This window comes from Chinchilla lanigera, unplaced genomic scaffold (assembly GCF_000276665.1).
Source record: "Chinchilla lanigera isolate Chin_1 unplaced genomic scaffold, ChiLan1.0 scaffold00012, whole genome shotgun sequence".
Taxonomy (NCBI): Eukaryota; Metazoa; Chordata; class Mammalia; order Rodentia; family Chinchillidae; genus Chinchilla; species Chinchilla lanigera.
Window position 1 is genome coordinate 14,526,666 of NW_004955413.1, and position 11,546 is coordinate 14,538,211.

Here is an 11,546-nt window from a genome sequence, read left to right on the forward strand (position 1 = left end):
GATGTGAATTTCAATTTTTCAGAGAATCATTTTCCTGATACCAGACTCTGGATAAAGAAGGCCTTCCTCCAGAGTTCTCTCAGTCACTTGGCTTAGCTTCCTTTTTCTCATTTTTTGTGGGTGGCAATCCGGTATCTGGGAGTTATTCAAGGATCTTAAGTCCATTCTGCCCTTTCCCTTACCTCTACCAACTGGTTTAGACTTAATATATCAGCACATGTCCCAGTACAAGCAATAAACACTACGGGGGCCGAGGTGGCTTAAGACCTAAATCCAGCCTGATATTTTCCTCAAACCATTGTAGCATCAGTGTTGGAGCTACTGCCAGGCTTGAGGTTCCCTTTTAATTTGTGTCACCTAGAAAGTTAGCTGATCTTTGTTTAGGGCTAAACCGTGCATTTATATATATTTTTTCCTGACAACTCGTCTAGTGTTTATATAAATGTACAATGTGTGTGTGTGTGTGTGTGTGTGTGTGTGTGTGTGTCTTTTTGTCGGCATGCCTGTGTGTAGGGTATCTATGTTTTTCTTCCAACAGTTGTGGGAGTTAGTGTCCCCTGCACTTCCTCTGCACAGCTAAAGCTCTTTGTATCAAAAAATACACGCATCACGATCCTACTAAAACTTGTTCTATTCTGTCTGTTTCTGCCATGAGTAATGCCTTCATACAGACTTAGTTTCCCAAATATGAAATTGTAGAATCACCTTAAACCCTAACTTCCTATTGGTTTTTCATATTCAATTAATCACCAGGTTAATTTTATAATTGTAATACTTTGCTTAAAATATTCTAACAAACTCATTGACTCATGAATATAATGAATCTAATATTTATCTTTCAGAAGTTTGTGAATATTAAATGAGAAAAATAAATCAGATAAGAAGTGCTGTAAGAATGGTATAGTAGATTCAACAAATTGGCTGCCAACTACTTAGCGACCCGTTAACCTAGTATTTGCATTTTAATAGTAATATTTATGGATTTTCACAAATCCATATGTGTCCCACACCAGGCTAGAATGTCTAAATGAAAATAAGCATAGCACCTACTATGTACCTTATTCATAGCTTTGTGACTTTTTAGTTTATTTTATTATCTAACTACATATATGAGATATCTGATTTCTCTTATAAACTGAGTCCTCTATGTGAGTGGCTAAAAGTTAATTAAATATTAAAATTTAGCCATTATTCTCTGCTGGGTACTTTATTATGGTTTATGTGATCCAATCTTTCCGTCAAACTTGTAATTAATTATTATTGGTCCTACTTCATAGACGAGGGAACCCAGGTACATAGAAGTTAAATATGCTAATGGTGGCTACAGGTGCAAACAAAAGCCAGTATTTATATACATGCCACCTAACTGCAGAGCTGAAAATATTGTCTGCTATGCTGTTGTGAATGAATGAGTGTATTTACAGCGTGTTAATAGTGGAGTTGATTTTCTTTGGAAAAATCCAGCCCGTCAAGTCCTTGCTCAAGTATAATACCCGAAATTAATGTTGTATTGATGCTATACTTTTAAAATGCAATTAACTTGTAACTTTGTACTTATTGAGCTTATATATCATTTGATTCATTTTATTAATGAAGTCCACTTTCCGGTAGCCACATCACACTCATAGAGAGTTTAAACATAAATAAAACAGCTGACTTGTTTTTAGAGGGATTATTCAGAGAGTTTTCTTCTCTATGTTATAATGAGTAGTTGTATATTCTTAATCTGTCAAAAGCTAAAAATATACCTTAAATGGTATGTTCACAACCAGCTCTGTTGATACCTTTGAAATCTGTTTTGTCTTTCATAGTATTAGTTACTTTACTCAAGTTTCTGTCATAAATTTTCAGTGTTTGAATAACCACATAAGAGGTAGTGGTAATATGTCAAGAAATATGACTTTTTCAGAAAGAGAAATAGGGTTCTATTAATGTAAAACTAGTGTTTTCTTTTCATGTTGATAATGTGTCATTAATGAAATGGTCTACAATAAGTAGACTTAAAATATTTTGTGTTGTGAGTCTACATCATTTTCTCCTTCTTTCTTTCTCTCATTCTCCCTTGGCCATATTCCATTTCAGTTAGTGTCATGTTAGAACTAATTAAGCTGATAAGTGTGTACAGTGAATAAATTGGTGTTGAGTTAATCCCATGCTTGAGCATTCACTCAGTGTACGTTGTGATGTAGATCACAGGCTAACCAGAATCCTGAGATTTTTTTTTTGTGGGAACAGTCAACCACATTTTATTCCATTTCCTTCTTTTGGAAAGAACGGTATTTTGAAGATAAATTAGTGCCCTGTAGGTTTTAACAAACAGTAATGTGTGAATCTTGTCATCTACAGCAATATGTGGATAATATTATAGAAGAAGTTAAAAATCTATGCAGTATCCTTGGGTGTGTCGAAACCAAACAAATTACAGATGCAGTGAATGAACTAAAACTAATTCTTCAGACAACAGGAGAGGTAAATATATTCATTTATCAAACATTAATTCATTAAGCCTAAATTCAATAATTAAAGACAGTGGAGACTTTTGGCTGACAACTATACATCTGTGTGTATGTGTGTACTTATGTGTTCATGTGTGGCATGCAGGCAGTAAATTCCTTCATTTGTGGGTAATGACAGTTTGATTATATTAGGAAGAGTAGATTTAATTAAATTAAAAAGAAAATAAATTTAGGACTACCCTGTAATGTCTAAGTGAAGCTGCAATCAATCTTCCGTAGGTGGACATACTTACATCATCTTTACATTCAGGTGTGTACATAAAGCTGCGTATGGGTCTCCTGTGAGCTGATGTGTGGGGTTATAACTGCTCATGTGTGTGTATACGTACATATATGTAGGAAAGAACAGATCAGGCTTTTTAATATCACTTGCGGAATTGGCAGTGCACACTGTTACTGGAAGTAATGAGTGAATTTCTCTAGCTTCTTATACTGATTTCCCAGTTTGCAAATAGTCACTGTATGATGATTTTTAAACCTCAGAAAAATAAAGAATGACTGTGATTATTGCCCAAGAAAAATATTAGTCATTCTGAGTAATGATAAATCTACCATGATTGGCTTAGCAAATGATGAAGCAGAAAGATGTAATGTCATAATGACATAGTAGTTCATTTTTAACCTCAGGGGTATTTCTTGGATTCCCCATTGGGTCCTCAAAGCTATGAATAATACCAAATCACTTGACTTTATAAATTAGGCACAGTAAGAGATTAACAATAATAAAGTAGAACAATTATTAAAATATAGTGTAATAAAATTGACAATATTACTACTCTGGCACTTTGAAACCACTGTTAAATAAAATAAACATTATTTGAACACAAGCCCTGCAAAACTGTGACAGTTGATCTGATAATACAACTAGATACTAAGTATCTAATGGATGGGTAGCATATACTATGTGAATACACTGGATAAAGGGGTAATTTGAATTCTCATTGAGAAAACATAGGAAACAGAGAGATTTTATCACAATATGCAGAATGATGAACAAGTTAAAATTATGGATTGTTTCTTTCTGGAATTTTCTATTTAGTATTCTTGGAAGGCAGTTGACCACAGGTAACTAAAATCTCAGTAAGCACAACTGTAGCTAAGAAGGAACTACTACGGTTAATTGTTGATAGTGCGTTGTAGTAGACAAAAGTTTCATATATATACTATTCATTTAATTTCATTATTATTTCCTTTCAATTGATCATCACAAAAGCGTTATAAAGATGGTGTAACTTCTACTATCAAAATCTGATATTCAGTGTTTTTATGCACTGGATTATTAAATGGCAAAATAGAGATTCGAACCTAAGCATCTGTACACATATACACATCCTCATACATGCAAAACCACCTGAGAGACAACTGCACGAATTCCTTACCTTTATGGAAAATAACAGTAGATGTTATATTTCCTTAGGGTAAGCTTGAAATTCCCAAAAGATTGATTTTAAATGCATATAATCAGATCATTACTGAATACACAAATCATTGTGCTGTTTATTGTTTCAATAACTATAAGAATTCAGTAACTTCTTTTGTACATTTAAAAATGTATATTTTCTGCACATGCAAGTGTTCATTTTACATTTTTGTGTATTCTGTCCTGAGACCCTGAAGATCTTCTCATTTTTAAAAATATTTATTTTTCCTTCTTCATTAAATTGGTCAGTTTATATCCACCTGCCTTCAACTTTATCGGGTTTTTCCTGCCTTTTTATTCTTTTTGCTTGTTTGTTTCTTCTGCTTATTTATTTATTTATTTATATTAGGTATGTTGGTACATTTTATTTTTTTGTTTGTTTGTTTTTTGGTTTTTCTCCGGTACCGGGAACCGAACTCACGACCTTGCGCTTGCCAGGCAGGTGCTTTTGCCACTGAGCTAAATCCCCAGCCCCTGTTGGTACATTTTAGATATACATAATGATCATATTCATCATAGGGAATTTGAACCCATACATGATATATTTTGATTCCTCTTTTTTTCCCAACCTTCTCTCATCCCTTCAATCCATCTTCCCCTTCCTAGTTACAAAGTGTTTTCCATTTTTTCCTTTTTTAAATCATTTTTCCTTTTCCCATCCTTCCTTTCCCCTTTCCTCAACGCTACTTCTTTTTTCTTTTTTTTTTTTTTGAGATGGTCTCACTATGCAGTTCAGGCTGGCCTTGAATTCATTTTATAGTGCAGGCTGATATCGAACTCTCAAGGATCCTCCTTCCTCAGCCTCCCAAGTGCTGGGATTACAGGAGTGCACCACCATGCTCAGCTCTTCTTTCCTTTTGAACAATTTCTTCCCATTTTATAATATCTGTTGTGCATTTCCTTATTGACTCTTTTGGTCTCTCACACCAAATTCAGTTACTTCTTAATGCTTGGTTATGTCTTCTTTTAAGATGGAAACATATGTATAAATTTATTCACTTATCTACAATACTTGAACAGTACATTGATGATTCTGAGGAGCCACAGAGACATGTCACCAAATATGTTGAAGATAAATATAGATTAAAATCTAAAAGCACAATACAATGGAGAAGTCAAATAATATAATCAGTAATTTCCCAAATTCAATGCCTAAGATAATTTTGTGTTTGTTTTCCTACATTTTTCTTAAAGAAAAAACATCTATTCTCTTAATTTCTAACTATTACACATGCAAATTAAATAACTATGTATTCTCCAAACTATTTTTGTGTATGTGGATATTAATGTCTTCACAAATGATAGCAAGATAAGAAGTCAGATGTGATCACATTTAATTGAATCTTTTTTTATTCTGGGTCAAAGTAAAAAAAACAATTACACCATAATCTTGTAAAGCATGCCACCAATATGTTTTGAAAATAATTATTCGATGAATTTTAAAACTGGAGAATTATATGGTACAAAGAAAGATCCTCTAATAAGTGAAATTAATCCAGGATAACACATAGTGAGTAACTTTCAGTAAGAACTTAGTTTTTCCTAGAGGATCGCATTTTACAGACAATACAGGCACCTGGAGGTGGTAATAAAAATACATTGAGCTTAGAGCAATACAAACATGAGTTAAATTCAAGAGTGACCTGTTTCTGGATGAATATACTCTGGAAAATTAATTCATTTCTCAAGGTTTAACTTCTGTCATCTCTAAAGTAGGAAAATGAAATGGAATTTGCAGAGTTCTTGTGAGTAAAGGAAATAATGGTAATAAAAGGCACAGATAACAATGTAAGTAGAATAAGGGACATTATTGCTCTTGGTGGTGGTCCTGGTGGTAGTTTTGGGGGAATCTTCATAACTCAACATGAATTCATATAAGCACCAGTTAGATCCATGTCATCTCACAGCCATTGATCACAACCAGCCCTATGACATAGATGAACCACTGTGACAAGTGTCTTCCATCCTGCTACGGTATTTGGCTATTTTTCAGCTTTTATGTCCAACTTTTGTTCAATCACCAGAAGCAAACCACAGGTCAATGAATGCAGAAAGTAGAATTTTAGGATGAAGCACTTTAAATAATGTTAAAGTATAAAAAGTATTATCTTCAATATATTTACTTTCTGAAACTTCCTAGAACAACAGAAATGACAACTTTCTTGGAAATATTAAACATATAACATATGTGAAGCCAAAAGAACCCTTTTGGGAGACATTAGTTATTTCCTAGAAAAGCCATGAACAATTATAGCGCTCAAGAAAATCTCATATTCACATTTCATAACCCTTATGTACTTATAAGAACTCAATCTGGTATAATTTTTCTTTGCAGCTAAACCCATTACATCAAATTTTAATTGCTGTTTTCACAAGGCTGAAATTATTTTCATTCACAGAAATGATAAAAAGAGTTCACAGTTCTTAGTTTTATATAACATATGTTGGTGTTTCAATAGCCCCTACCCCAAATAGATCCTACCTATTTTCAGTAGACTTTGAAAATTCACTTATTCTACATTGTCCTTTGCATTCATATTTTTTGCTCATATATTTTCCATCTTATATTAGTTGTGAACACACTTATATAAGAATATTTGTCCAATTAATAAGTACATTTTACAGAATTAGTGCAGTAATCAACTGTAGTTAACAAGGCCAAAATAATTAAGTCCATCTACCCGTGATAAACCTAAGATTAAAGAAATACTGAGAATTGCAGGTCTTCTGCCAACAAGCTCAGAAATTTGAGAAGCTTCCCTTTCTCTTGGCTGCAGTTTTGGTCACCTTGCAAGAGATTATTTCCTGCCATGCAAGGAAGTAATTAGGTATTTATTAAATGTAAGTCTGGCAAGATGAAAAATTATATCACAAATGCAGTTACCCTCCATTCCATGTCCCCCCTTAGTACTGGAAACAATTTTCTATGCTTCAAATCTTATTCCAGAAGCTCACCTAGTATATTTCCATTAAATATTCATACAAAAAAGAAACCACAAAGTGAAAAATTTCTTTCACACAGTGGTGTAGGTGGATGTCATGGTGATTTTATAATACAAGTCTGTATTTCTGAATAAATTGAAATCTAGTTAAGTCAAACTAAAATCTTTAATAGTCTCCTCCATATGGATGGGCTGAAGATCTTATGTGTAGTCATTACAACTGGTGGTTGATGATGTACTAAAATGAAATATTTCATGTAATAGAAATGCTTCTGAGAAGGTTCATATGAATTATGCTTTCAAGTAAAGTTACATTGGGGCTGGGGATTTAGTTCAGCGGCAAAAGCGCCTGCCTGGCAAGCGCAAGGTCGTGAGTTCGGTTCCCGGTACCGGAGAAAAAAATCAAAAAAAAAAAAAAAAAGTAAAGTTACATTTAAATTTAATGACACTTTCAAAATGGTAGAAATGTTCCTTCTCTAAAGAAATAATATAGCAAGTTCTTTGACACGGGAAAACAATTATTACCTATGTTATTTGTTTAAGCAATCTGTTTTACCTTTATTTAGTCTTTTTGAGACAGGATTTCCCTCTATAGTTCAGGTTGCCCTTGAACTCTCTTTGTAACCCAGACTGGCCTTGAACTCCCAGTGATCCTCCCGCCTCAGCCTCCCAAGTGCTGGGATTACAGGCGTGCATCGCCACACCCAGCAAAAATCTGGTTTTTAATTACTTGGATTTTCTTTAAAAACAAACTTTTAAAACTTTAATTAAAGACAGACATAGAGGTATATACCTATAATCTAAATTATTCAGGAGGCTAAAGCAAGAGGACCACATAAGCCCAGAAGATTGAGACCTGCCTGGAAAACACAGAGAGCTCCTGTATCAAAATAATAACAAATTTTAGTTTTTAAAATTTTTGTGTCAAAAGAGATCTTATTAGAAAATTGATTTACTTTGGGGCTGAAACTATTTTTAGCAAGTCTGTTGGTCACTTTGTATAAGTTTTAGTAATGCAGTTATAGCGGGCAAATCCTAAGCCACCAGAGTACTTGTAGGGTCCCAACAAAGATAAAAATAAAGACATGAGCAAACAGATCTGCATCGAATGTGCAGCAACCCCTGTCCCAGCACAAGGGCACAGCCATCCATCAGCTCCAAGATGGCCCTGCATTTTGCTTCCCTGTGGAATGCAGCAGCCAAGGAGTGGACTAACCAACTGACCTCACCCTGCCTGAGTACAATGCCTGGGGAGAAAGGTAAGCCTGGAAAACCAGCAGACCCGGGCAAAGAGTATGGATCTGGCCAGGAACTTCAGGGACTTCAGCATAAACCTTAAGTGACGGAGAGAGATAGCCACAAGAGATCACAATGGAGAGAAGGTGGCCAGAGATAGAGCCCCAGAGAAGTGCAGGTCGGACTGGGAAGGACACAGGTCCTCTCTAGGGAGCACAGAGCTCAGAAGTATCAACCCTGTGTCCAACAGTCCACTTGAACCCTGCACCCTACATCCAGCAGAGACCAGAGGGCTAATCATCTGCCAAGAGCAAGATCATGCCCATTTACTGAAATAATAGCAGAAAACCTCCGGAATAAGAGAAAAATAATAACATACAGATAAATGATACATATAGAAACCCCAAGAGCCACAGTCAGAAAAGAAATTCTCCACAATATGTCATAGTCAAAATCCTGACTGCAGCACAAGAACAGAATCTTAAAAGTGGTTAGAGAAAAGCAGTGAATCACTTATAAACGTAAACCCATTAGAATTACCGCACACTTGTCCACACAAACCTTAAAGACCAAGAGAGCTTGGAGAGAAGTGTTTCACGCCTAACAGGAAACAATTTTCAACCCAGGCTGATATATCTTTCAAAAATCTCTTTCAAAATTGATGGAGAAATAAAGAGCACCTAAAGAAATTTACTGTCACCAAAACATACTCCAAAAAATTCTCAAGGATATTTAAGAAAGAGACAATAAAGCTAACAATGTCAAAAGGTCTCGTAAATGAATACACTGTGTAGGGTGAGCAATTAAGTAGAACGGGAAGAAGGAATCAGCAATGAAAAAAGGAGGCAATAACAGGAATGTCAATGTCTATCGGTTATAATTCTCAGTGTAAATACTATCAACTCCTCAATCAAAAGAAAAAAAATGAAACTATATAGTTAGTCAGTCCTCTCCTTTTATGGTGTTCACAAAATCTGAGTAACTGCTAATGATAAGAAACACACACACTGTACAGACAGAACATTAGTTACTGTTACACAAGGGAGACTGTGACGAGGGTGATGTCTATAGAAATATTCTAATAACCATGAAAAGACTGAACCTATTCTTGCAACGTTTTTCTTAATTCATATCACTCAAATTTTTCTTTACAATATTCAGAGTGCTTTTCTTTTTCATCTTATAACTTAGATTTTTCCTACATTTAATAATCAACCTAGATCTATGATGATGTTAAGAAACAGTTCTTTTTCTCATCTGAGAAAAATTTTAGTGTTTACATTTTGGGAGTAACTCCTTTATTTTGCAAATTTGTGTCTGAATAACAAATACATGTCCATATTTTCCAGAATGTTCGTCAGAATTCGGAGACTTCAGAAAAAGGTAAAAAACACACATGTTCTCAACTGTACTAAAGATGAAAAAGAAAAAAAAATTAGGTCGTATAAAGTCAGATAGCTTTTCCAATGTTTCAGTCAAATAGTCAAATACTATGGTAATTGGTGCCCACACATGAAATATTTTGTTTCTGAGGGAAAAAATTCTTTACTAAAACCCTTCTTAGTGGTGAAAGTGATAATTATGTAAGGAAATAAAAATCCACATTCTCTAAACTTTTATCATGATGTATTTTATAAAATTAGAAAAAGTCAAGAGATCTATAAAAATTAAATAAGTATTACAAGTATCTTTATAGCTATCCTGACATTGTAAAATTTTACTATTAACCTAATTCTACTGTGATGTAAAAAAAAAAGTAAGAAAGCAACAAATGTTGGCCTCCAAAAGACAATAATTTCAAATGCAAGCATTATTTGAAAGATCCAATTTATATAATAGGAGGATTATATTCTGAAAGAATTAGTGTTTACAGGGGCTCTGGGCCTGTCAAATCACAAAATACAGGCGGAATTTGTTTCACCAGTAACAGTAGGCAGATGGCCCTGTGATGTGGAGGGACCCCAACTTCAAATCAGGTAGTGGTCTTGAATTTTAGTGCAGTCATTTCTTAATTCTGTGATCCCAGACCCAGTTCTTTAATCTGCAGTTTTCCTAGTGTGGATGAAAGATGAGATAGTATTTCACATGCAGGCTGTGGTCAGAGCTGCTCTTGTTGGCACAGGCAGTGGGTATGGGCTCCTGATGTTGACCTAACAACCTGGACGCAGAGGAGACTGTGGAAATCAAATGTGTACAAAGGGATGGATATCCTAATTCTGATTCTCATTACCTGAAAGAAAGAGGGCATCCAATTATATCTGAGGAACTCCCCCATCTCTCATCACAGATGATAATAGAATGCCAGAGGATATGCAAAAGTCAACCTAAGTTAATGCCTAAGTGCCTATAGTAGCGATTCAAGAACCTGCAGAGCACCATAGAGGACTAGAAGAATGACACCCCTGCCAGTGTTCCTAGCAAGGCTCTGTGTGACAGCACCTGGTGTGGACGGCTATGTGCAGATGTGGAACTGGTCTGCTCTTCTTTCTCACTTGGAATGTGTTTTCTTATTTTAAGAACATGTAAAACAAAATTTCATAGCAAAATAAGAGAATAATAATAGTTAACACACCGTGTGCTGTTATCTTCAAACTAGTTAGAGTATAAGACAAAAACTAAAAAGATTCTTATGACAAAGAAACATAACACAAGATTTTCTTTTCAATGAAGCAAGATAAATTAGCAGTATAAATAAAACAAATTAGCATAAATATTGAAATACTTTTAAATATGTAATTTAGGAAAGTAGATGAACTTCTTCCTACTTCCCATTTATCTCTTTTGCATTTTGTTCATTTGTATCTATCTATATATCTTCTCTCTACATATTATTTCTCACACAAGAGAAACCATTCAATATTTGAACTTTTGTGTCTGACTTATTTTCCTTAACTGGAATGTTGTAAAGAGGTTTTCTGTTCCCATCATTTCTCAAGGGGTTGGAGCATGAGGTTTTGTAAAAATATACAATTATTCCTGGAGATTTATATTCTATGATAATTGCAAGTTATTTTGATTGGTACATTTTAATCGGAGAGAGAGGTTTATTTCATGATACAATAATTATTTTCTGAGAATAATATCAGATGTGATAAACATTATTTCAAAAACATATTTCTAGCCCATGGGTCTTGCATTCTTAATATATTTTGTTGCTGTTACATGAACTATATCTTCATCCAAAGTTCTGCAAGCAAAGCATAATGCATAAAAGCAATATCTCTAAGTAACCTCAGAGAAGCAAATGATAACTAAAAATTGTCTTTCCAAAGAAAATCTAAAGAGCAGAGTTTGACGGATTATCAAAATTATGAGAATTCCTCACAATACATGCAGGACCTTAAATTAAAAAGATCTCTAGCCCAACTTTACAATGTATTCTTCTTTATTGTTTTTTTTTTTTTTTTTTTTTTTTTTTGGTTTTTCTCGGGT

General features: G+C 34.3%; 1 protein-coding gene across 3 annotated transcripts in view; it reads left to right on the forward strand.

Moving 5' to 3' along the window:
* Pik3c2g (phosphatidylinositol-4-phosphate 3-kinase, catalytic subunit type 2 gamma) overlaps nucleotides 1-11,546 on the forward strand; it is a 309,948-nt gene that overhangs the window by 72,290 nt on the left and 226,112 nt on the right. For all 3 annotated transcript variants that reach the window (XM_005379037.2, XM_005379038.2, XM_005379039.2), the window contains 2 exons: nucleotides 2,347-2,469; nucleotides 9,464-9,497. In XM_005379037.2, the coding sequence (XP_005379094.1) occupies nucleotides 2,347-2,469; nucleotides 9,464-9,497 (157 nt within the window). The remainder of the gene's footprint in view (nucleotides 1-2,346; nucleotides 2,470-9,463; nucleotides 9,498-11,546) is intronic.